Here is a 27,431-nt window from a genome sequence, read left to right as displayed (position 1 = left end):
TTTTTAATCTGGAAAAGTCCATTACCTCTGATCTTATTTGAAACACCTAAGTATAAATAACTTCGTATTTTATACTCCCCGTTATTGAAGAGAAAGTACAGAAGTGTTATGGATGGGCCAATTCTGATGAGCTTTAGGCATTTAGTTAAAAACCCAAACTGAATTTTAAGTGTTGCATCAAAGGACCTGTCTCATTGAAAAGAAAGCTGGAGTGCCCTGAGTGGAACGTGGTTTAGGCAGCTGCACATGTATTCCTGGTGCATCTTTTTCCAGCCAGGTTGCACCGTTTCCCTGGCCTCAGCGCGTGTGTTTGGGGCGGACTCCTGTCTTCAGGTCAACACTGTCCCCCGTGTTCTCTCCACATGGCGTGTGAGGACGCACTCTGGGTGATGTGTTCAACCAGATCTCCAGATGAAATCCTAGCATACATTGTCGGAGCCTGTTTCATGGTGGAGTGGGCGGGGTGCCTCTCGTTCCATTTCTGTAGGGCCCAGGCAACAAAACCTTCGGGAAAGGGTGAAATTAGGGGTGAGTCCTACTGAGCTTTTCCTTGTTTTCTGTCACTGGGGCCCGAGCACAGTATTTGACCGAGGCTGCCTCAACACAGACTTAAAATCGTAGTTGTTTGGGGTGCTTCTGTGGTCCATTGCGTCCCTTAGCTGTCTGCATACACATGGCTCCAAATGCAGTGGCTGGGGCATTGTGGAGAGATGGATGGGAAGGAGCTCCTGCTGCATCGTAGTACACTGAAGTGGTCGAAATGAAGAGGCGCAGACCGAATTGCGGTGCCACAGTCGGTCAGAGGGCTTGAACTTGTGCTTCAAGACCTTCCTGCCCAACACTTGATGTTTAATGCCCATAGTTGAGCCTAGATGACCGTGGAATAACTTCTGCAAGTGTGAGTAAACTTAATATGGGAGTCCAGAAACACAGGATTTGCTTATATCCTCGTAGATGGCAGTTCTGCCTGGAATCCTCCCCTCTGGTACAGATTACTAGCCTATTTGTGTTTTAAAGGGAAACACGCATCTTGCAATAAGAAGTCTTTCAAAACTGCTCTTTGGCGGAATCAGTAGCATGTTAGGTGGTATCAGAGTGATTGTTGATCAGATCAAATAAGAATCAATGAAAGAACTTTGGCTTCCTACCATGTTCAGACCAGCACATTCAAAGGTGCTAATTTACAGTGCTGTATTTCTCTCCAGAATGAATATGTCAGCAGGAGAGTCCTCACGGGGAAAGCCGTTCATTGACGTGTATTTTGTTCTGTGTTTCGTTCACAGCACTATTCTGAAAATATCAAAGAGGTTAAAAAGCTAAACATATTGCCTGCCATCATTTTATAATTTGAACATTTTAAAGAATTGGCAATGTTAAAAATAAGAAAGGACTGAGTAATCTAGAGGAAGAGAATTGTAGTTTGAAGGCAGGATGTGGAGTTTTTTTTTTTAAGTAATATCAAGGGTCTGGGGTTCTTTTTTCACATTTTAAAGGAAAGCATTGTAATAAACTGGCAGATGGTGAACAGGCATATATAATCATCAGGGAATCCATAACGTGTGAAGAATGCTCAAGGATGAGAAAACCGTTTATACATGAGAACTTTCCAAGTTTTTGCTTCCAACTTTGAGCTTTGGTTCTTTTTTTATTTTGAAAAGTGTTTTACTTTGTGAAAAACATGTTTCCGTCTTAAAATCATTCTAGAATCTGAAGAAAATAGCTTCAGTCTTAGTAGCTGAACTTCACCGAGCCGATGGCGGGGAATCCTACGTTCCTGCGCTTTGTTTCCTGTGTCCCCCACCAGAATGGGGATTCTTCCCTTTGCTCAGGGGGAAACCACATCCTAGCTGTTTCTCCTAAACGACACAAATGTTCCATAGAAATAAGTCTAGTGATAAGATTGTCTTTGGAAAAAGGGGAAGGGGACAGGCGGTCTGTCTCCTAAGAGTGCCTGAAGTGATTTTATTAACCTGACAGATGTCCTTGAGGCACCTGAGGAATTGTGCCTTCTCCTATTCTGAAGCTTTTTTTATTTCTCCTGAGGGTAACATACTGTGTGAGGAAAAAAACGTTCCAAGGTGTTTATTAATGGCCCTGGCACTACATGCTCATTTTTGTTGTTGAGAAACACAGAATATTTTCTGAATAACAGAAATGTGTCTCATCCCTTTCCTGTTCTTTCTCCGGCCTTTGTCTGAGAGGCCTGTGGTAAATCATAAATTAAAATTCCCCGTAGAAAAGAAGTCTGTTGACAGATGCTTCAGAGCTCTGTTTTCACACACTTGTTTTTTGGCATCCACCTGTCAAACAACAGCTCAGTTCTTCAAACATTTGTTAAAACGTGTTCCAGACTCTGTTGAGCATCTGACAAGAGTAGAGCTTTATCTGTCATGTAAATGATCATTTAAATATGTCTCTTTTCAAATATTTATTATTTTCTAATTGTATGATCAAAATTCTAGATCTTTATTATTTCGATCACATAATTAAAGAGTAATGAGCTCTGGAATTAAGGCTAAAGATAAACAGCTGGCCTCAGCACTACAGAAGAGGAAAAGTTAGCAGATTATTTTATTGCTTTCTGCTTATGATAATGTGAAGGAAAAAAACTTTTAAATTTAATAATACCCTAAGCCTTGGAATTAATAATACATGAAAGATTTCACTGAATTTGATAGGTAACTCCAAATTTCTGAAATCCCAGTATTGGAGAAATTCAAAAAAATAGCCTCATTGACTTATAGATACTCATAACTTGAAGATTAGCATTTGGCTCAAAATAGAACACGGTTGGATTTGATACCATTAAAGCTTAAGCAGGATTCTGGTGAGTTCATTTGTTCCTTGTTTTATTCATGTTTTTATCTTCGTGGCTCAAACACGGACTCTGTGAGATGGGTGTGAGAAAGTTGTGTTAACACCATAAGTAATCACGCTTAATAAGATGACATGGATTGGCTCCATGTATTAAATGAAGAATGTACTCACGAAATTTCTAAATTCTTGGATATTGTCGTGCTGGAATTTGTCAAAGACTTAATGAAGAACTGGTTATTAGAATTCCTTCTACTGGGCGCCTGGGTGGCTCAGTTGGTTAAGCGACTGCCTTTGGCTCAGGTCATGATCCTGGAGTCCTGGGATCGAGCTCCGCATCGGGCTCCCTGCTCAGCGGGGAGACCCTCCCCACTCTCATGCTCTCTCTATCTCATTCTCTCTCTCTCAAATAAATAAATAAAATCTTAAAAAAAAAAAAAAAAAAAGAATTCCTTCTACGACCTCTCCTGATTCCCGGCCCCATGGAAGGTGTTACTAAGAGTCGGTGCTTTACCACTTTTCTGGGGTAGTTCAGTATTGGATATTAAGTTTGGATTCTTCCTGAGAACGTTTGATGACTACATACTTTTAGTGCTGTTCTTGGCCTGAAAAAAACTCAAGGAAATCCATTTTCTCATGAATTAAGACTCTAGGAAAGTTAGTGGCACATTTTTGAGGAGAATATATGTGTTCTTTTTCACATGTATGGTTTCCCAAATCCAGAGTGATGTCCTTAGTTATGATTTATTTTTCTGTTTCGGACCCTGTCGCTTTGGCTTTTGGCTCTCTTACCACTTCATCATGGTGGATATTTTCCTCTGTCGGTGTCTTAACACCCGATTTGTGTCATAGAGGAATTAATGCTTCCCAGCATTTTTATAGTTATGTAATACTTACACAATTTCCCATTAACAAAATAAAAGTATGCTTACTTGTCAGTGTTACTTGCAAAATGTAAGTATCTTGCTTTGAGTGAGGTCAGCTTCAGAGTTTCAGAATCAGAGGGGATTTGACTGCTCCTTTCATTTTGTGGGCAGAGACCTTCCCTACCCCAGGTCCCCAAGCAGGGCCAGATTGGAGCCTCTGCTGAAGTCCTGTCAGGCGTGCATCTCACCAGAGCCTACAGCCTGCTTTGCTGTGAAATCTTTGCACTGTAGTCATCTAAACTTTCTCTGGTTGCAAAGGTGTGGTAAGGGTATTCTCGTTAAAGTAAAGAGGAGAAGGTGTTGAAATACTTTGTTTCCTGTTAGAACACTGAGGCCGGTTATTGTGGGGTTGAAGTTGATCTGACTTTATTTTGACATAAGGGATAGAAGAAGAAATACACTGATGAATGAAATCACTTGAAAGAAAAGTGGGAGAATCGTGTTTTCAGATGAAGTTTCTTCCAGCACCCACTTTTGCCATATGATTCACCTGCTGCTCATTGTTAGCGTGTAGGCACTGGTCACTGGGGGCAGGTGGGCACGGACTGTGGGAAGCGGACCTGCCCCGAAACAGGTCATGTGTTTTTGGTGGTGACCCTTTCCATGTATATGTCTTCTGGTTTCATCTTTATAACGAGCAGAGGAGGCAGAGAAGGTGGTATTTGCATTTTATAAATAAGAAAACTAAAGAAGCTCAGGCAGCTTGAGATTTTACTTTGAAAACTAATTTATAGCTGAGTCATGACTAGAAGGCAAGTCCTTAACCCCCCCCTCCCTCCCCCAGCTTTTAAAGAAACTGTGGTAAAATAGACGTAACCTAAAATTTACCATTTTAGTCATAAAGCTCAGTGGCATTAAGTACATTCACACTGTGGTACAGCTGTCACCATCATCCCCTTACAGAACCTTTTCAGCATCCCAAAAAGAAACTCTGTAGCCGTTAAACAGTAAGTATCTATGTTCCCACCCCCAGCCGACCCCCAACCATTCTGTCTTCATCTCTATGAATTAGATGACTCTAGCTGCCTCAAATAAGTAGAATCATTTGATGTTTGTCTTTTGGGGACCGGCTTATTTCACTTAGCATAACGTCTTCTGGGTTCATCCATGTTGTGGCATGTCTCAGAATCTCATTGCTTTGTTTCCTGTCTCAGTCATTTTTTTTTTAAACTTTGAATATGCTTTATCATGCCATAAAGTCCCAGGAAATATAAGAAATATAATTTCTGAATGGAACTAACAATTTCATTTTTGAGTGTCCCGTTGAATAGTGTTAAGTGTATTCATGGCATTGTGCACTGATTCGTTCCTCTTTAAGGTGGAGTGGTATTCCATTGTGTATGTACCCTGTTTTGTTTTTTCTGTCCATTCGTCCATGGACACTTGGGTTGTTTCTACCTTTTGGCTGTTATGAATGATGCTGCTATGAATAACGGGGTACCCCCTCACCTTTTTTCCTTGACCTCTTTTAAATACCGTTTGTAGAACTCTTCATGTAAGCGCATTTTTACTGGTAAAACACTTCCTAGAGCATCGTGAATGTGAGGAACACCTCAAGTCTAAATCTCATTAAATTAGATGGCTTGGTGTAGGAAAGAGATTTAATTATGGGAACATGAATGGAAATAATTAGCTAGAGATTCAATCATTTTTATTTATTCAAGGGAATAACCAGCAAGCGCCTGTCAAGAATGAAGTAGACAACTGTGAAACTTTGAAGAAGGTTGACGCAAAGTCTTCCTCAGAAAAGAAGATTCACAAAGCATCTAAAGAAGACATTTGTTTTGAGAAGCAGGATGTACCTTCAGTCGAGGTCTGTATTCCTTTTTCTCTTGCCTTTTAGAACAAAACCCATATTTAGGGCTGAGAGTGCAATTATCTGTCTAGTAACTCTACATGTATATTTCATACCTTTTGAAGGGGGCCAGTTATCATGCATTTGAATCTGCATTATAAATTGTGTTGGAAAGTTTTCTTTATCTTCTAATTATATAGGAGATACTAAAATCATTTATAGTAACATCAGATAGCTTTTATTCTCAAGGGAAGCTGTTCTTAAGCAAATGGGTTAACTCCTGGCAAAGATGATGGAGTAGAAGCAGATCACCTGTCTCTTCTCTTTGGTTGTTACCCAACACCCATTTTTGGACCTGCTCTTGCTGCACTAGAAGCATTAAGCCAAAATCCCCAGGAGAGGGATGCCTGTCTAGCTCAGGTGAGGGGGCCCTAGTACAACAGAACCCCAGAAGAGAGAGCACTGTTGCACACCATCCTGGCAAGCCCTGCACCTTCCTGCCAGTGTAGGCTAATGAAAAGCACATCTGGAGAACAGAACTGAGCCCTGTATCTCGTAGGTGAAAGCAGACAGGTCCAACGTAAAGGTGGGAAAGGCATTCAGGAGAATTTACCTACTTTACATCAGAACAGAGGTATTTGTGTATTAGTATAAGCCCAGTATGAAAAAACACAGCATTCTAACTATGCTGGTACATACCATCTGTTACACACACACACACACACACACACACACACACACACACACACAGAGTAAAAGTGAATGAGAGGAGTAGAACACAGAAGACAGGTAAAGATCCTAATCTATTTTTTCCTATCTCATGTACATAGCAAATCAAGAACAAAGTTTCGCCGTCTACACCTGAGTTCATCTGTATAAGAAACACACAACTTGGCACATACATATATATATTTGTGTATTGTCAACTGAATATGTAATGAATGTGTAACAGCAACATTGTGTTTCGCAACTGAATTTTTTTTATCCAGTAAAATACATTACATTAAAAAAAAAAAAAAAGATCCTAATCTAGAAGAAAACCTATCCAGAGACTGGAAGGAAACTCTGAGAATACTTCACACTATAGATAATGAACTCAATAAAATAAAGAGTTTTTTTTAAAAGGCAAATTAAGATACTAGGATGAGGTTAAAAGAGATATTATATAGCTAAGTAAATAAATGAAGACCCAAATGACATTTCACAGACAGTTGCCAAAAATAGAATTGCTGACCCTGAGAAATTTGAGATAATCAGGGTGAGTGTGAGGGAAAAAATTGAAGAGCTGGAAACATTTAGATATGGGACAAAGAAAGACAAAGCAGTCCAACATAAGAATAATGAATGTTTAAGTAAATGGCCCAACAAATGGATCTGAAAGGTATTCAGAGATGTAATAGAAGAATATTTTCCTGACACGAGGGAAGAATTGAATTTATAGATGAAAGGGCACACTGTGTATACCAGGAAAAATTGATACGTAATAATGGACATAGGCGCAGCTTGGCTAAATTATTGATACTAATGCATAAAGAATGGTGCAAAGGCAGGAAGATGGAAAAACACCAACTCAGGGTTGCCTCAGACTTTGTAGAAACATCTAATGCCATGGAACAGTAGAGCCATATCTTTGAGAGAATAAAAATGTGAACAAGAACATTCCAGACAAATTGACACTCAAGTACAAAGGCAGCAAGGCAGGGATCCTTAAACGCAAGTGAACTCACCATGAGTCTTTCTTAAAAAATGAAGTTAATGAAATTTAGCCAACCAAGATAGAAGTAAAAATAAAGACCCAGGGCGCAAGTAAAAATAAAGAAGCTGTGTTAATGGTCTGTTGTTGAGATTTCTATCCATTTTATATCCAGAACTAAGACTAAACAGTTGGCAATTATAATTCCAGAACAGATTGCATATATTACAACTTTAATAAAGCAAAAAAGTAACATAAGCTGCAAAAACAGGAGGTGGTATTGCATGGTAGGTGACAATGAGTTTTAATTTTATTTTTCTTGGTGGAGAGTCAATACTATGTAAAACTGAACATATCGTTTAACAGGGTGAAAACTTAGGAAAATGTCTTTCATGGTCTTTTGCTTAACTTTAGAGAGATCCTTAAGGAACTAATGTATCATGTGGAGAAGAAACAATTAACTTGAAAGTTGGCAGTTCCTTGGGTTCTACTTCAGTTTATGTTAAATTCAAATAAAACCGAAGCTTAAATTTTTATTTAAAAATAATACTTCATCATGTTCACTTCAGCAGCACATATACTAAAAAAAATAATACATTGTCCCAGTGTTATAAATTATTCCCATTGTCTGTCTTGCCATCCTAACGTGTCTGTAAGTTCACAGAGAGTTGGTAAAAACAAGATTTGCCAAATAATCGATGGCAGACTGTGGTTATTCTGAGTGGTGGGATTTGGGATGATCTTTTTCCTTCTTCTTATTTCTGCATTTTTGCTTAAACTTTATAACAAACAAGAATTTTTCATTTAAATAACATGAAAATGATGCAAAATAAATATATCCTAGACATCCCCAACTGGAAATTTGCAGGCTTTTAAGAAGGACACGTTATGTCTAAGTAGTCAAGTGCCCCAATCCGTACAGAGTGGAAGGAATTTCAGAGAGTGGAAGGTCAGTTTAGCCTGCAGCGGGCACGGAAAGCTCCTAGAGGAGATAGAAACGCGGACAGGCAGAGAAGGGAAGGTGGGCAGCGGCCCCACTGAACCCCACGGCATAATCAGGAGCAGTAGGAAATCCTCTTTGGGAAGAGGCTCAGTCAGGAATGTGAAGCAAGAGTGGGAGTCGTTCCAGATGGCGAAGGCCTTGGCTCACCCAATTCCAAGTTTGTACTTCTCCACTCGATCTCAGCTGGAAGCACAGATGGTGAACTAGGTGAGCCCAGCAGTTGGAAGTGATGATGCTTGCAGAGAAGCAGAGCACGGTCGCTTGCCCGCTAAGGAACTTCAGAGTCAAATTCCTAAAAGCACATGTGTCCAAACAGAATGTCTTCTCGGAGGATTTAGCTTGAGGGTGGCCAACTGGGGAGACCCTGATGCAAAGGATAGGGAGCTAGGGAAGGTTTCTGGGCTGGGGGGTGGAGGGAGGGAGGGTGGTGGGTAACCAGTGGAAAACAGCCTGGAGGCTGTGATTTTCTTGAAGGTCATAACTGAATCTTTTTCAATTCAGGTTTATAAAGACGGGCAGAATGCCTGTTATAGAGATCCTAAAGTGCCGTTTAGTAAATGCTTGAATGAATGTGTGAATAATGCATTTTTGGAGGATCAGTGTGAGTGTTTTGGAGGCTGGGTTGGAGCGGGCCGAAAAGGACACCAGCTCTCTTCTAACAAGGAGGCTGTTACTCTACTGGGAGGTGTGACGTAAGGCTGTGTTTGGGGAAGGACAGGAAGAGTAGGTAAGAGTTTAGAAGAAAAACTAACAGGATTTCCCCTTCCCTAATTGCATAAAGGAGAGGAACTATCTTTTCTTATATAACCATTTGCAAAAATAACTCCTAAGTTTTAAGTCTGGCTAACGAGAAGATGGGGGAATTCTGACTTACGCAATGAGTTCATTTTTATGTTTCTCAAAGCAGTGTTGCATATTAAGAGCATGGACTTTGCAGCCAGACCTCTTGGGTTTGAATCCTGGTCGTCATTTATTTGCTCTATAACATTGGGCGAGTTACTTAACATCGCAGTTTCCTTATCTGACAAATGAGGGTACTGAGAGCGTGCCTACATCCTAGGGTTGTGAGGAGCGGCTGAGTTAACATGGTAAGTGCTTGGAGTAGCTCACGTACCAAGAGCTGACAAGGGATCAATACAAAGGGAATGACTGTGTGTGATCGTGACCGACAGTGGGAGATACGGAACCAGAGCTTACATGGCAGACTCGGCCCTGGAGCTTGAGATTTGGGAGCTGTGCCTGTGGAGGTTAGAACTGAAAGGTGACCCTGAGTTCTCTGAGGTGTGTGGGCATAGGAAGAAGAGCGGGGCCCCAGTGTGAACCCGGGTGGTGGTGAATCTGCATATGGCCCGAGGGTGCAGGAATACCAGATGTACAGAAAGCGAGGCCATGAGACTACGATGGGCTGTGCTTTCAGGAGCAGAAAGAAGTCATTGAATTTGAGGTAGGAGGGAATGGGTGAAGTTAAGAATTGGAACTTAGCAGCCTCTTGCTAGGGGCTTTGGAGACTTCCATGTTGCCCTGCCATGAGATGCAAACCAACAGTGAGAAGTGATGACTCAGTGGCTGCAAAGCCTGTGTGCTGGGCAGAGCAGGTGGAACTCATGCCAAGTCCGTCCATCCATCTGAGGCCATCAGGAGGAGGTGGCCCCAGGAGCCCTGCTGTGTGGTGCTGCCACGAGTGGGCACCATTCCTGGGCTTCAGACTCCATCCGAGGCCCCCATGCCAGACACAGCCCTCTACCCCTGTGCCCTTCCTTATGGCAGGTTTCTTAATTTCTTCCTGTTGTTTTCTTCTCTGCATATCTCCACCATTCCACCTTTGGGGGCACAGGCCTTGTCTTTTCTCTCTCTATCCCAGGAGCACAGACTTGACTTGTGCACAGTCCCAGGGGTCGCATAAGCCCCTCCTTTCTTTTCTGGTCCGGGAGCCCATGGAAGAGAGACCTGTGCAGCTAAAGATGGCCACCAGCTCTGCAGGAAGGCTGCAGCGAGCCAGAGGATCTGGGGGACCATAGTCCCCATCTTTTTTTTTTTTTTTTGCTGTCTCCGTGACTCACTCCCCGTTTTGCAAAAAGCTCTTCTTTAAAACCCTGAGTGTGCTTTCCATTTCATTGTTCGTTTGGAGAAATCATTCTCAATAAACACATTCCCAAGGGCAGTACTCAGTGTTTGTTTTTCTTGTACATTCTTAGGACCTAACTTTGCAGCTTAGAAAATTGTATAAATCTGTCCATAGTACATGGGGAACATTCCTCTAGATTTATTGGCAGAGAAGGTTGAAGCCCAGATTTGAGAGCTACAAACTAAATTTTAACCCTAGCCCTGCTGTTTATTTTTTTAAAGCAGATTTTTCTTTCCCTTAGGAAAGGAATTCATGATTATTATAAAAGCATGAAGGGGGGGGAGAAAAGTCTATACAAAATGAACCACTTTGTGCATTTTTCTGCATTCTGTTTCTTTATGCAACTTTTAAAAAAACTCAGGACCATCATTATGTATATGTAGCTTTGTTAATAATGTTATTAATTCTACATTTTCTCATGTTCAGAACAAGGGGAACTTTGTTTCCAGTGGTTATATAACATTCCATCATTTAACTATGCCCTAATCCTAAACCATTCGCTTGCAGTCAGACATTAAAGTTATTTACAGCTTTATTTTCATAAATAGCACTATGATGAACTACATTGTTCCTAAGTCTTCCCTGTATACCTGATATATCCTTGTTAGAGATTTCTAGAAGCAGAATTAAAGAGTGTCTTCCTGTGTGCCCCAGATTGCTTTCTGGAAAGGTGGTCCTGATTCTCATTCACACTGATGAGATGATGCTGTGGGACAACGCTGACTTCCTCTGCTCCCACAGCACCATGCTGTGTTTCTTGCAAAGTCTTGGTCAGCATGCTGGGGAAATGACTGTGTTTTGGTTTTCTTTTCAGTTTGCATCTCTTACCAGGGAGAAGTGAGCACTTTCCTTCATTTCCTTTTTTTGTAAAATTCTGAAAAACAAGGAAAAAATCATCCATCCGAAATCCTACCCCTGAAATCCCCCCCTCCCTCTCTTCCTTCTTTCTTCCTTTTCTTTCTTTCTTTTTTTATAAATTTGGAAGTGAATGTCTCATCCAGTTCTGCTTGCACTGCTCAGAGGCAGACTCTTTTAAGGGCACTGCTTCCCCAGGCCTCCCCCTCCCCAGCCCCTCTCGTCATGTCTGCAGGCGCAAACATGCAGTATAAACACACTCGTGTTTTTTAAAACCAGCATGGAAAGAGGAGATACAAGCTGGTCTATAATTTCCCTTTCCTAAAAACATACTTTATTATTAAATATTTTGGATAGAGTCTTCACGGTTTTTTAGCCTTTTGTATTTCTTTTGTGAATTTGCATTTCATGTGCTTTGCCCACTTTTCTATTGCCCGTGTTTTTCTTATTTTCCGTCAGAACATACGGCATGGTATTGACTCTGCCTTCAAACAGTGCGTCTGGTTTTTTTTCTTAGTCTGCCTACTCTCTTATTTTTTATTTGCTGTTACTTCTATACAGCAGCTTAAAGATTGTTTGTGGAGTCAGTCTGATTTCTCTCCTTTGATTTCTTTGTTTGCTTTTATTAAAGTTTTAGGAAATCTTTTTATTTGCCCACCCTGTGATCAGCAAAATTGTCCCTTCTATCAGAGACTTCCGAGAACTTCACTAGTTCAAATAATTCAATCATGTGAGAATAAGACGTCTTCTATAAAGTACTAGCTATGTGTCAGGTTATTTGCTCCTCACAACAGCCTGCTGGAAGACGCAGGAAATTGAGGCAGAGAGAAGCTGAGTAACTTGCTCAAGATCGCACAGCCAGTAAAAAGCCTGGATTGAGCTTCAGTTCAGGCTGTTTGGCCTCAGAGCTATGTTCTTACTTGCAACTCTACCTGGACTCTTCTCTTGGTTGGGCCCGCCTCCCTCTCTGTGTGACACCCTCCCCACCAAGAAGGAAAGAGCCAACTTCTCCCTTTATTCTCCCTCTCATTTCTTGACAGGTCTGTTGATTTGGGGTCTCTGGTGTCCTCACCCTGCCTCCCTCCCCCCCACCATCTGCTACGTCCAGGGCTGGCCTGTTCTCCCCAAGACTGGGGCCCTTCCTCCTCAGTGCTGTTCTTCCCAACCCCCTCTCCCTGCCACACACGCGTGTGCACACACACACAAAGGCCATTCATTAGTTTTGCACTCCTCCATATGTCCTCTATCTCTTCCCTCTTTTGTGCCGAGCACTCTTCTGGTAGTCACTCTGGCTAATTCAGAGGCAGTAGCCATGCCTCTGACCGCCCAGTCCCACGTCTCTGTAGTCCCTCTTGTTTGCACAGAATGACAGCTCTCACCAGACTGAGTGGAGAGAGGCAGCCAAGTGTCAGAGTGACTACTGACCAGTTCACTCTTTCTCTGACCCCACTTAGAGACAGATCCTTTCTTTGTATGTGACTCTGGAGGGACAGAAAGGCTCAAGGACTTGCTGTGTTGAACAGCCTTTCTTGGCCCAAGGAAAGGGGAATCCCTTTCTCCCCCAAAGCTAGAAATATACAGGGACCAGTACACGAATAAATATGGTATATAGCTAACCTTTAACTTTGGAGAATGTCTGATCATATGCTATTAATGTGTTTGTTTAGCATCAAACCTGAGCAGTTAGCATTAAGATCCTCTAAGATAGGGCTCTGTGTGTTTAACTTGTCACGTTTTTAAAATACCTTCAGAATCAGAAAAAAGTTAATACCTACTTACTGGGGGAGAAACTAAAGGAGTATTAAGAAAAAAACAAAAATCCCATTCTCCCGCCACATGTACAGTTACAGTTTCATTTTATTTCTAGTATTTATTGTAGTAAGCCTGCTGCTTTAATAGATACATGAGGCTTTCGGTACCCCAGATATATAACACATAGGCATTTGAATGAAACCTTTTCTTTTTCTTCTTCCAAGTCATGTGTGTCAGGCAAGTGTATGTTAGAACATCATGCATTCCCACTCTGATTTCAGGACCAACAACCTTCTCGAAAAAGAAGGTAAAATGAGCCAGTCTGTATTCTTTATGAAATGTGAATCCTAAGGGTCAGTAGGAAGAGGACTCGGGGAGCTAGGGGATTTGCCTCTGGGAGGTCCCTGAAGGATGCATTTTTCAAGCCCTGGGGTCTCAATTTGTGAGCTCCTACCACCTCCCACCTGCTGACGGTGCCTCTGCTTTAAAGGGGCAGAGCGGTGGAAGGAAAAGAGGGAGAGAGTGCAAGAGGATTCCGGGCAGGAGCTACTTCAGAATGCTAATGGGCAGGGGATCCTCCTGCCGTCTGTCCAGTTAACAGACTGCTGAACATAAAAGGAAAAGGCCCAAATTAACAATTACATATGTACACACACACATACACACTTATCTGTATGTATATGTACACACATATACTATATATAATTTATAGATACATAGTATTTCATGCTAAATTAAGTTTTTCAAAACCACATTTAAAAAACATCAAGCATATTCTTATTTACAAAAGCTTAAACTATTTGGCACACTCAGTGGAGATTGGCTGTCTCCTAAAGTTTTTCTGTAAACAAATAAAAACAAATACACAAATTATTCCTACGTTGTTTTTACATGATTTTTCTTCAGTAGTAATTCATGTGAATTGCACATACCAAATTAACAGGTGAACGCTGGAGAATTTATTGCTGCTGAAGTTAACAGCAAGCTGACCCTAAATTGCCAACAGATGTTTTCCCTTTATAGCCCCTTTGGAATTCTGAAGGCAACAATGTTTCTTCTTTTTGCAGAGATTGAGGGAGGTAGAGAAAGAAGGGGAATGAAAACAGACTGGAGATTGAGAAATGTATGTCTCCATTTTCACCAGTGTTGGAACATTCTGAATTTGTATGGAGTTGGTCTTCAAAAGTTAAAAAAAAAAAAAAAAAAAAAGGTTTTAAATGTATATTTAGTCAGTTTAAACCTTCATTTAAGGTTTTTTTTTTCTCTGTAGCAAGAAGATCCTTATAGGAAGAAGAAGCTTCAGGAGAAAAAAGAAGGAAATTTACAAAATTTAAGTTGGAATAAAAGTCGAACCTGTCGTAAAAAGAAACGGGGTGCTGCTCAGGTCTTGAGGTGTGTTAATTTTTACAATCCTTTTAAAATTTTCATCTATTTTTTACTCTGTAATTTTACGCTTAGCTGTTATCATTTAGTCTTATTTTTGCGATGTCAGATACTGAGAATAGAGTATTAACGTAAAAGTACGTTATTAAAATTAATATGTATTCTTGTTATGTTTTCATTTATATTATTAAAATACCTTAAAGTGAATAGATTTTTCGTGTTTTTACCTTAAAAAATGCTCAAAGCTATGGGAGGTTTTAAAGAAAACGCATAAGGTCTCCTCTGTGCCAGGCCTTTCATTCTGCCTGTGAAGTGCAGGAGCGTTTGTGGGGCAGGTGACAGAGGAAACAGATGGGTGCCAGCAGGCCTCCCCTCCCCAGCGTTACCCTCGCCCACGGGGTCCCGTAGTGAAAGAGAAGAGTCACCAGAAGCTAGGTTCTTACGTTTCTGGGAGTGAGGGGCCGAGGCATGTGTTTTGCTGAAAGCCCCAGAGTTGGTAAGGGGCAGAGCCAGAATTGGTATTCTCCTTTGGAAACCTTGCTTCCTTAGGTCATTCAATCTCCCGAAGCTTTCATTTTCTTTTTTTTTTTTTTTTAAAGATTTTATTTATTTATTTGAGAGAGAGAGAATGAGAGAGAGCGATTACATGAGAGGGGGGAGGGTCAGAGGGAGAAGCAGACTCCCTGCCGAGCAGGGAGCCCGATGCGGGACTCGATCCAGGGACTCCAGGATCATGACCTGAGCCGAAGGCAGTCGCTTAACCAACTGAGCCACCCAGGCGCCCTAAGCTTTCATTTTCTTATTAGTAAAATGAAAGCACTGGATAGTGTTTATGTGGGAATCCCATATTTTTTTCAACAGGTCAGTACGTACATTCTTTTTTTTTTTAAGATTTTATTTATTTGAGAGAGAGAGAGGGCACGAATGGGGGTGGGGTTTTGGCAGAGGGAAAAGCAGACTCCCCATTGAGCAGGGAGCCCTGTGCCAGGCTTGATCCCAGGACCCTGGAATCATGACCTGAGCCGAAGGCAGTTGCTTAACCGACTGAGCCACCCAGGCGCCCCTGTAGTGCATACATTTTGACTCCAAATCCATCTGGTGGTATAGTCTCTGAATTTTGATTTCTTGGGTTAGACTTCTAAACACCCAACATGTGCCCAAGTCGAGAGCCTCCAATAGAGATGCTTTCTCCTGCCTTTTCCTCCCTAAGTCCATGGATGGAGCTTTTCCGGTGTCTCTTGCACTGACAGTGCTTCCTTCAAGGACCCTACTTTTATTTAGGAAACAGTTTGAGGTCCCCGACTCCTGTATGTGACTGTCCTTGAGCGTGGAATTAAAACCCAGCCCCTCCTGAGTAATCCCTCCATCCTCACCTCTCTGGCTTTTTCTTCTTTTGAGTTCTGGCATCTGGGGATTTCTTTCTTGTAGGCTCAGCTAGGTATTTGTATGTGTTTCTGTCAAATTGTTCTTTTGTGGCTCCAAATCTTCCTGTGGAAGAAGCCCCACCTTGCTGCAGTCGAGCTTGTTGTGTGAAGGGGACTCGGGCAGCACAGCTCACATGGAGGCGAGGACCATGGGGTGGGAGACATATTTGGTGCTGCTCACGGCGTCTGTCCCTAGGTCCCTGAGATGGCTGCGATCTGGAGCTCAGAGCTGGTGATTCAGCAGTGTTGTGTTGTATACTCTGCTGGAGAACGGTCAGGCAGCTCCAAGGTCCCTAGCTCACACTGCGCAACAGCAAAATGCAAAGATGTTGTTAGTTTGTTGTTAATACCAAATACTAACTGTTGATTGGTAATTGTCCTTTTAATTTAGGCTAAATTATTTAAAAACTGCAATGTGGTATCTTATAGAAAGTTACACCTTATATTCTTTTTACATGTATTTTCATAAAACAAATTGATTTAGATCACTGTAAAATACTACATTTTGGGGGTGCCGGGGTAGCTCAGTTGGTTAAGTGTCTGCCTTTGGCTCAGGTCATGATCCCGGAGTCCTGGGATCGAGTCCCACGTTGGATTCCCTGCTCAGCAGGGAGCCTGCTTCTTACTCTCCCTCTGCCCCTCCCCCTGCTTGTGTGCATGCTCTCTCTCTCTCTCCGTCAAATAAATGAATAAAATCTTTTTAAAAAATAAAGTATTATATTTTTCTGATAAGAACATACAGGAAAATACAAAAATCAAGTGGAATTTCACCAATTAAGTGTCATGGTATATTTCTATAAGCAGATTTCTGACATGCTAAAGAAACAAGTTGTTAACATAGAACTGTTAAGTATCTTGTAGCTAATCAGAATGTTCTGGGAACATGATGCTTAAGAAGTAGGTGGTTGTCAGATTGTCTGTTTCCTTGGCTCTTGCTTGTATCTATTATACTCTTTACCTTGAGTGGTCAGAAACTGGTGAAATCATGTGCTATGGCTCACGTTTTGTCTTCGTAACTGCCATCCTACAAACCTGCCACGAGGTACTGAAATTGGACCTTGTGAGTAGCCATCTGCACACTCCTATGGCATCCTCTACCATTTCTAAATGTTTAGCCATTTGCAAAACCATTACAGTTCTTTCCCCCAAGGAGTTCACGGTCTAGTAGAGAGATGTTTTTATTGGGCCATGAATTCCTTAGGGAAAGAACTTAATGCTTTGTAAATGCTACACCTTTCCTAACAATACATGGCACGTGGTAGTCATTCAACAAATGTTTGCTAAATGAATGGATGAGATAAGATTTAAGTTAACCCCCAGACACCAGGGAGTAGGTTCATCTACTGAGAATCATACCTTATGCTAAAGCCAAGGAAGACGGGCCAAGAGTCCTGGGTTCTGGTCATGGACTTGCCACTTATGAGATGATAGAAGGACTCATTTAACCTTGTGGAGTTTTATTCCTCTCACTGTGAACTAGGAAGTCGATTAAATGAGCTCCAAATTGATTGTAGTTCTAAAACAGCAAAATCTTTGTCTTTTTGATATCCTCTTACTCAGTCAAAACCCTAAGAACAGAGGTCTTGAGTTGTCCCAGGTTCATATTTTCACCTCTGATAAGTCTCCTAGAAAGCAAGGATGGATGGATGGATGATAACATTCAAATGTGATCTTTTTGTGGTTCTTCTAGGCCTTCTGAACAGAGTGAATTAAAACTTGTGTGCAGTGAATTTGAAAGGTCTGAGCTGAGCAGTGACATCGATGTCAGAAACTGGTGTATACAGGAAAATCCTGGGGAAATTTGTAAGACCGATGCTGGCATTGGAAGCAGCTTATCTGCTGCACAGGGAGAGGCAGGTATGTAACTATATTGAGCTGTGAATGGTGCTTCTCTCGGAAGTTTTGATTCCTCTAGGAAGTATCTAGTGTAAAGAAATGGGTCTTGACATGAACAGACACTTCTCCAAAGAAGACATACAAGTGGCCAGCAGACACATGAAAAAACGTTCAACGTCACTGGCCATCAGGAAATTCAAATCAAAACCACATTGAGATACCACCTTACACCAGTTAGAATGGCAAAAATTGATGAGGCAAGAAACAAGAAAGGTTGGAGAGGTTGTGGAGAAAGGGGAACCCTCTTACGCTGTTGGTGGGCATGCAAGTTGGTACAGCCACTTTGGAAAACAGTGTGGAGGTGCCTCAAAAAATTAAAAATAGAGCTACCCTATGACCCAGCAATTGCACTCCTGGGTATTTACCCCAAAGACACAGATGTAGTGAAAAGAAGGGCCACATGCACCCCAATGTTCATAGCAGCAATGTCCACAATAGCCAAACTGTGGAAAGAGCCAAGATGCCCTTCAACAGATGAATGGATAAAGAAGATGTGGTCCATATATACAATGGAATATTACTCAGCCATCAGAAAGGATGAATACCCAACTTTTACATCAACATGGGTGGGACTGGAGATTATGCTAAATGAAATAAGTCAAGCAGAGAAAGTCAATTATCATATGGTTTCACTTATTTGTGGAACATAAGGAATAGCATGGAGGACGTTAGGAGAAGGAAGGGAAAAATGAAGGGGGGGAAATAGGAGGGGGAGATGAACCATGAGAGACTATGGACTCCGAGAAACAAACTGAGGGTTTTAGAGGGGAAGGGCATGGGGGGATGGGTCAGCCCGGTGATGGGTATTAAGGAGGGCACATACTGCATGGAGCACTGGGTGTTATACGAAAACAGTGAATCATGGATCACTACATCAGAAACTAATGATGTATTGTATGGTGACTAACTGAACATAATAATAATAATAACAATAATAATAATAAATGGGTCTTGAGATTATCACTTTATAGGCAACTTAGCTTACAGCAGCCCAAATGGAAAGCTATCAGGATGAGACTGGAAACCTGAGATTCTTTTGAACCTGGGCAGGCCTCTGGTGTTCGCCCCGCTTCCTCTAAAACTTGGCCATTCTCCACTCTCCCCATGCAGAGTGCTGAAGACACAGTGGTTGCTTACTCTGGGGGAAGGCCAGGTGGGAACCGTGTTCTTCTCACACACCTGAGCCAGGTGGTTCCTGCAGACCAGGCTGCTGGCCCACCCGAGAACTGCTGGGCAGAGACTCTGGGAGTGGGAGGTAGAGGGCACCCAGAGCTAGGTCCAGGGTAGGGCAGAGCATAGCAGGAGGCTCAGGGGCCGCTGAAGCTGGCTGTAGCTGTGGGGGAGGGGGCGGGGGAGTGGTCATGCTCCCAGCCAGCACCTATGTCCCCAGACACACGTCCGTGTCAGTGCGTGCAGGCCGGCAGACACGCCAGCTGACAGAGTTAGGGAGTTTCTCTCTCCATCCTCTCACTTACTCCCTTGACACACGTGTTGCTTTTTGGTTTTATTGGAGGTTCTTTCCACCCACACATAAATAATAATTTGAAGCTCTTACTGGAAATCTTAATAGAAGAGAGTGGGACATTACCTATAAATTTCCAGTCTGGTTGAGTAGGCTCGGAGTGTTTATTTCCAGAACCATTGTTAGATCACAGTTATCATTGGTATGGATGGTCTGAGCCCCGGACACGTGTGAGCGTCCATCCCATAGGCAGAGCTCATCCCCCACGGTTCCTCCACGTCCCATCATTGGTGTCAGGTAACTTCATTCTTCTCCCTGGATGAGCAGAGGTAGAGCAGACCCTGAAGCTGAACGTGGCCTCCTTCCTAATTTTACCTCTCTCTTTTGATGGGACGTGGCATCCAGTTGAAAATTGTTTAACTGAAACACGATGTCTCTCTGCCTTCCCGCAGAGGGCTACTACCCGAAGCCCGGGAAGAAGTGCGTGGAGAAGTCCTGCTCTGATTCCAGCTCGGACTGCGGCAGCTCGTCGGGCAGTGTGCGGGCCAGCCGGGGCAGCTGGGGCAGCTGGAGCAGCAGTAGCTCCGATGGGGACAAGAAGCCTGTGGCGGGCCCTCAGCACTTCCTGCCGGCCGGTGAGTCCCGGGGGGCGGGGGGGTGGCGGCCTGCCAACCGCCCTTGGCGAGCCTGGTACCAGGCCAGGATCTGCCTTCCAGCGCCTGGAACCCTCGCAGGGCCGCAGGTTGGAGTACCAGCTTCGTTTTGGATTTCATTCACTCTTTTGTTTTTCTCTCCTTCTTTTTTTTCCCCTCCCCTCCCCTCCCCACCCCATCATCATCATCATCATCATCATCATCATCATTTCAATGTGTATCTTTGAAACAGTTCAAAGAACTTCCACATTTATTTTATCACTTGCGCGTTTTTATTATGGTAAAATATTTGTAACAGAATTTACCGTTTTTAAGTGTAGCATTCAGTGGCATTAAGAGCACTCCTATTGTGTAACCATCCATTCCCCGAATCTTCTCATCAGCCCCAACAGACTCTGCACCTTTAAACAACGGCTCTCCGTTCCCCAGTCCCCGCTCCCCCAGCCCCTGGAAGCCTCTCTGCTACTTCCTGTCTCGATCACTTTGACTACTCTAGTGTCTAAGTAGAATCACACAGTGGTTGTCCTTTTGTGTCTGGCTTATTTCACTTAGCGTAATTTCTCCAAGGTTCTTCCAGCCTTCCTTTTTAAGGCCGAATAATATTCCATTCCATGTACATACCACATTTTGATTATCCATTCATCTGTTGATGGCCACTTGGGGTGTTTCCACATTTTGGCTCTTGTGAATAATGCTTCTGTGGACATTGCGGCCCGCTCTTACTTTTGAGAAATTTGGAGATTTGGGAAAGGTCAAAGAATTAACTTAACTTTTTTTATATTTACCCTTGTTTTTTTTTTTTTTTAATAATGCCTTATAGTCTGTTCCACTTTTACCTCCTCAAGAGCATCACTGTCCACTGTCGTGAACTTGGTGTGTATTCTTCTAGTCCATATTTTATTTTACCTTCATATGTCCACCAACAAAGTATAGAATATTTGTGACTTACGTAAAGGAAATTGCACTTCAGTATATCTTCTGCATATTGCTTCTTTCACTTGGTGTTTTTTTAAGCTCTGTGACCATATAAAGATGGAGTTTGTTCCTTTCCACTATTGTTTTCAACAGAGTAAATTTAGTCTTTGTGTAAGGAAACGGTGGTGAGATTGAGAAGCTCGCACGTGTGAGGCCTTCGTTCCCCAGTCACACTCACACTGCTCCCACACGGCCTTGAGAGGGAGGGCCAACGTCCCCGGGCCAGGCTGAGGTGCGAGGCCCCGGGCTCAGAGAGGTTGACGGCTTGTTCCACACCCCAGTTTGCTCACCGCCAGGGGCTCGGGCTCGAACCCTGTCTCCTCCCCCAGACAGACCGCTTCAAGCCACAGACAGCTCCCTTCAGCAGCCTCTGGGCTGTCTCTCTTCTCTGTCTCCTCCCCGCGGTGAGACCTATAAAAGAAGGTCTTGTCTGAGAGACCCGGGCACGATAGCCATAAAAACCTACACAGGGCACCCACGTGTATCTTCAGGCTGTGTTTCGTTCAGCTCCCCCACCTCCCATCGCCAGGAGCCTTTGCGACATTGTTTTCTTAATGACCCCCCATAAAATTTTAATATCACTGATATGCACTGTTTATTACTTTGTACTGTGCTTTAGGCATAAAGAGATAAGATCTTCTCAGAAACATAGCAGTCCTGCCCCCTCTGGGGGAGACTGTCTTCCCTCACGTGGAGCCGCACGCAGGCTCAGATGAAGGCAGGCAGGTCCATGTGCGTGCTTTGATAGCGGGGATGCGTCTGGCCTGAGGAAGCTTGGCTTTCGCAGCCTACACCAAGCACAGCTCCATCCACCACCGAAGACAAAGTTTGCCTGATGATGCCAGCTCAAGATTTTTAAAAATCGGTCCTTAGTAACAAAGAATAGAAGTGCAGCTTTTGCTTAGGGAAGGCCAAGGAGCAAGATGGTAAAAATTATTGATGGTGTTGCCGTACTTAATATGTAGTTTATAGGTTGTTTGAGGGTTATGTACTATCAGGAAAATGTCCCCAGTATAATTAATGGTGTAAAAGACCATAAAGACAAAGTATATATGAAGTGTGAGCCCAATTTTATACATATGCATGCACATAAAAAGAGATAGTAAGGAAGTACACCTGATGTTGAACGGCAGCATCATCGCAGGTGACTTCTGTTTTTCTTCTCTAAACTTCCGTTTGTTTTCATAGGTTTCCTACAGTGGCACTTTTTTTTTTTTTTTAAAGATTTTTATTTATTTATTTGACAGAGAAAGACACAGCGAGAGAGGGAACACAAGCGGGGAGTGGGAGAGGGAGAAGCAGACTCCCTGCCGAGCAGGGAGCCCGATGCGGGACTCGATCCCGGGCCTCCAGGATCATGACCTGAGCCGAAGGCAGTCGCTTAACCAACTGAGCCACCCAGGCGCCCCTACAGTGGCACTTTTATAAACTGCAGGGATCTATTTATATAGCAAGATTTCTTTTATCAGAAAAAATCCTTACGAGAAAGTTACGTAGTATTAACAGTTTCAGCTTTTTTCCATAATTAAAACACTGTGAGTCCCAAATCCATAAATTTAAGTTAGTAAGTTTTCAATGAAAAGATAAATATAATAGAGATTTTTAAAAAATAAAATTACTAATGTGAAAATCAGTTAAAAGTGAGAAATGAATTGCCCATTCAGGGTTAGTGATATTAGCAGTCTGCACTTTAATACATAGTGCAGTTAAATTACATTTGTAAAAGCTTGTGATAATTTTTTTGCTTCTATGCAGGAGACAATGTTTCACAAAACGACTTTTCTTCAGAAACTCCCATCTCCTTGAATCTTTCTCATAACATCTGCAATCCCACGTAAGTGTTTGACTTTCTAGCTTTTATAGTGTGTTTTATGTATTATCTTTTTCTGTCACTGTGCTGCTTGCTGCTTTGTACTTGGTTCTGCAGGTGGAAATAGGAAAGCTTTTTAAGAATGAAAGAAAGTAACATCCAATTTCGCTCATAATTCAGAAAGCAGGATCCTTCCGAGTAAACATGTTTCCTGTGGGCATGTCTCTGGGAGCCCTGTTGCTGCCAGTGATAAAGCCACGTTAGAACACATCCCATTTCTGGGGCGCCTGGGTGGCTCAGTCGGTAAAGCGTCTGCCTTTGGCTCAGGTCATGATCCCAGGGTCCTGGGATCGAGCCCCCGACGGGCTCAGAGCTCAGGCTCAGCAGGGAGTCTGCTTGTCCCTCTCCCTCTGCCCCTCCCCCAGCTTGCGTGCGCTCTCTCTCTCTTAAATAAATAAATCTTAAGGGAAAAAAAAAGAACACATCTCATTCCTGAAAGCAGAAAGAGAAACTGCAGTTATTGTAGGGATGGGTGTCATCTACTCTTTGCTAGGACTTGAAATAAAACTGAGCACTGATGACGTAGGGAGTTTTGCAAGAAGCTAGCCGATCCTCCCATGGTTATGACTCCACTCTGTGATGATTGCTGCCCCATCGAACAAAATAGACAAGTGGCTTTTGTTGAGCGGGACAAGAGGAGGGGACTCAGCAAGCAGAGGGTTTTTGAGTGAGAACATGATCGCATTTCCTTAGGCGCTGGTCGCGTTGTGAGAGGACAGGAGGCTCTCATTAACATTAGATGGATGCGCCTGTGAAGAAGGAAGTTCAGCAGGGGGACGAGGCAAGCTGTGGACTGTTTTGGGAGCGGTGGAGCGTACAGTGACTAGGGATCGATACCTGCTGCCGGCTGGTGCTGGGCAGACGGGAGCCTGCAGTTGGCCTCAGTTAAACTGATTTTGTTGTGTATTAAAAACAGGCTTTGCTGGGTCTTGGAAATTGGATATCCCTTAACCCTTTTCTGGCTGTGTACCTTTGTGTCTCTAGTATTTCTGTTTCTTGGGGGAAGAATTCCTGTAAAACTCAGACTTGGTTGAACGAAGTTGGTATGTCCTTGTACAGAAGAAATCCGTAGATCCTCATTTTCTCGCTTTCTCCACAGAAACATGAATAATCTCCCACAATACGCAGAACCTCCCTGTCCCAGCCTTCCTGCCGGGCCCGCAGGTGTTGAAGAAGATAAAGGTGAGGCGCAGACTCTTGCTACCGGCATCCAGGGGTCCCTCCACATGGCAGGCCAGGGAGCCGGTGAAGACGAGCAGGTGGGGGGGGGGGGGGCCCTCTCGTCCGAGCCACGTCACCGCGCTTCCGTGCACTCTGGAAGGCACCTGCTCTCTGGATCGGCGTCATCAGGGGCCTCTGACTCGGGCTGCCCCTGCCTTGTAGCCGAGGTGCTCGTGTCTCCTGTTGTCCTGTAGCGCCTGCTTCCCACGTGGCCGCGGTCGGGGGTTGAGGCAGGATGAGCCCAGTGTTCACTCCCCGTGGCATCACTGAGCTCTGATACACGGACTTGCTTTTGCTTATATAAATTCTGCTAGATTTGAAAACTGCCCTACGCCTTGGAGCCAACTTTGAAAGCATGGGCTTCTGCACTGTCCTTTGGATACATTTTGGACTTGCTATTGTTGAATTGTCAGTGGAACAGTGGCGTTCTCCTTAGACCCCATCTTTCTGCTTTGTATCCTGAAAGTACATCCCGAAAAGGGTCAGGGAAGACAGAGATGATCAGCACGTGTGGGTGACTTGCAGGGAGTGTTTTCTAGAAGGAAAGAAGAGAAGATGCAGGAAGGGTGGGATGAGGGCCGAGGAGGGAAGAGGGTAGACTGAGAGGACTTGTTCTCTTCCTTAGGTCTTTACCCACCTGGAGACCTGTGGCCCACACAGCCCGTGTGTGTGACAAGCAGCTTCAACTGCGCTGTGGAGAACACCATGCCTGGCGTGATGCAGGGCCCGGCCCCCGTGCATAATAGGTACAGAATCTCTTCTCTGGTCGTTGCCTCGCTTAGCCTAAGGGGACTGGAGTTCAGTCTGTTAGGCAGGCCTTGCAAAATTGGGGGCCAGGCTTCCTTCCCCCGTGCACCTTAGCTGGGTGTTTCCATCTGCCTCTTGAAGTTGCGTTGTGATGTCTTAGAAAACAACAAAGCCTGGGTGAGAGAAGCATGAAATAAGAGCAACATAGCTGCTGACCACATCATTACTTTCCTCCTTAAGTTGAAAAGATGGTCTGTTAATAGAGGCCCGTTTGGAAAAACAATCACTCACAACTCCTACCACCTGACGGAGCAGAGATTTCCATTTTTCCGTGGCATTCATCATGAACACATTGAAAATGTTAAGAAAGATCAGATAGTTTGAGTATTGAAAGACCATTACACGGGAGCAGTTTCTTTAATTTGTTATTGGATGTCAAGGACATTCAGTGGTGAGAACGTGAGAAAATGGTGGCATCTATATTTAGTCACGGAATCTATTTGAGGTTTTCTTTTTTGGTTCAGTTTATTACAGTGGTATTGACTTTCTTCTCTCTATCATGAGACTCCAGTTTGTAATCGTGATCATAAGTATCTGTCGCGAATCAGTTGTGCTGGTTTTGGCTCCCTTGAGATGAATGCCGACCCTGCCCTGGGTGAGGGGGACGCTTTAGAGCCGCACCTGCTGAGGCTGAGAGCCTCGGGGTAGCGCAGTCGCTCTCTCAGAGCGCTCCGGAAGCCAGGGCCTTGGATTCTGCCTCCAGTTGGACTTAGCCCACCTGGTGATCAGGCGAGTGCACTCCCCACTGGAGCCATCCATCCTGCAAGGCCGTGTCATTGGCGGGGAGCGTTCAGTCAGGAAGTCTTTGATCCCGGGACTTGAGAAAGTACATCTTTTCTCTTCCAAAACTGAGGGATGAGCAGTGACTAGGATGCTGGGCCATGAAATCGTTCTCCTCTTTCTTCACTCAGTCTTTTGACGTCCTGCTTCTGAAACGAGACCTCTTGTGTTTTGTAGCAGTTTCATTGACTGGAGCGCAGCCTGTGAAGGCCAGTTCCCCAGCGTGTACTGTCCATTGGAACTGAACGATTATAATGCCTTTCCGGAAGGTAAAAGCTGCTCGAACATTCCGATGCCATTCTTTTACTTTCAGAAAAGTCGAAGCAGAAAGTGGATGGACCTGAGGCACTAACTGCAGAAGAATGTACCTTTTTTTTTTAATTTTAATTTTATTTTATTATGTTATGTCACCATACATTACATCATTAGTTTTTGATGTAGTGTTCCATGATTCACTGTTTTCGTATAACACCCAGTGCTCCATGCAGTACGTGCCCTCCTTAATACCCATCACCGGGCTAACCCATCCCCCCACACCCCTCCCCTCTAAAACCCTCAGTTTGTGTCTCAGAGTCCATAGTCTCTCATGGTTCATCTCCCCCTCCAATTTCCCCCCCTTCATTTTTCCCTTCCTTCTCCTAATGTCCTCCATGCTATTCCTTATGTTCCACAAATAATTGAAACCATATGATAATTGACTTTCTCTACTTGACTTATTTCACTTAGCATAATCTCCTCCAGAATGTACCTTTTTTTTTTTTTTTTTTTTTAAGATTTTATTTATTTGCGAGAGAGAGAATGAAAGACAGAGAGCATGAGAAGGAGGAGGGTCAGAGGGAGAAGCAGACTCCCTGCCGAGCAGGGAGCCCGATGCGGGACTCGATCCCGGGACTCCAGGATCATGACCTGAGCCGAAGGCAGTCACTTAACCGACTGAGCCACCCAGGCGCCCCAGAATGTACCTTTTTAAAAGCAACTTCGATACAATTGACCCAGAACATTGTATTAGTTTCAGGTGTATGACGTAATGATTGGCCATTGGTATGTACTGGGAAGTGATGGCTACAGTAAGTCTAGTCACCACCCATCCCAGTACATGATTACAAATGTTCTCTCTGTGAGGAAAACTTTTTTTTTTTTTTAAAGATTTTATTTATTTGAGAACGAGAGCACAAGCAGGGGGGAGCGGCAGAGGCAGAGGGAGAAGCAGGCTTCCCGCCGAGCACGGAGCCCAATGCGGGGCTCGATCCCAGGACCCTGAGATCATGACCTGAGCTGAAGGCAGACGCTTAACGACTGAGCCACCCAGGTGCCCCTGTGAGGAAAATTTTTAAGATCTCTCTTAGCACCTTATAAATACACGATAGGATATTTGTTAACTCTGCTCACCATGACCGTACACTATATCTCCAGGATGGATTCATCTTATCATGGGGAGTTTGTACCGCTTGAGCACCTTCATCCATTTTACATACACCCCACTCGCCTCCACCCCCTCCACCCCCCGGCTCTGACAATCACCAGTCTGTTCTGTGTATTCATGAGCTTGGACTTTTGTTGTTATTTGTCTGCTTATTAGGAATGTGCCTTTAAAAACAAAACAGATGAACATAGGGGAAGGGAAGGAAAAATAAGACAAAATCAGAGAGGGAGACAAACCATGAGAGACTCTTAACTCTAGGAAACAAACTGAGGGTTGCTGGAGGGGAGGGGGTGGGGGTAACTGGGTGATGGGCATTAAGGAGAGCATGTGATATGTTGAACACTGGGTGTTCTGTGCAACTGGTGAATCACTAAATTCTATCCCTGAAACTAATAATACACTATATGTTAATTTTTTAAAAAAAGAATGCACCTTTAACAGTGAGAACCTTTGAGAATGACCTTACAGGAAGCTGCCGAGTGGCTTCATGTGCGTTCAGTTGTGCAGGCCTGCCATGTATAATTTTAGATGGTCTCAAACAGCCCTCTCAACCTGGCTGTCTGGGGGCTTCTAC

The 27,431-nt window shown here is 43.5% G+C and overlaps 1 protein-coding gene across 1 annotated transcript in view; it reads left to right on the top strand.

The window, feature by feature from the left end:
* Window positions 1-27,431, top strand: part of TMEM131L (transmembrane 131 like) — a 162,227-nt gene that overhangs the window by 131,406 nt on the left and 3,390 nt on the right. The window contains exons 26-33 of the mRNA XM_044912863.1: window positions 5,405-5,553; window positions 14,234-14,355; window positions 17,461-17,627; window positions 19,581-19,763; window positions 22,512-22,590; window positions 23,726-23,808; window positions 24,473-24,593; window positions 25,615-25,703. Of these exons, the coding sequence (XP_044768798.1) occupies window positions 5,405-5,553; window positions 14,234-14,355; window positions 17,461-17,627; window positions 19,581-19,763; window positions 22,512-22,590; window positions 23,726-23,808; window positions 24,473-24,593; window positions 25,615-25,703 (993 nt within the window). The remainder of the gene's footprint in view (window positions 1-5,404; window positions 5,554-14,233; window positions 14,356-17,460; window positions 17,628-19,580; window positions 19,764-22,511; window positions 22,591-23,725; window positions 23,809-24,472; window positions 24,594-25,614; window positions 25,704-27,431) is intronic.

This window comes from Neomonachus schauinslandi, chromosome 2, assembly GCF_002201575.2.
Source record: "Neomonachus schauinslandi chromosome 2, ASM220157v2, whole genome shotgun sequence".
Lineage (NCBI taxonomy): Eukaryota > Metazoa > Chordata > Mammalia > Carnivora > Phocidae > Neomonachus > Neomonachus schauinslandi.
This window is presented reverse-complemented; position numbering and strand designations above follow the sequence as displayed.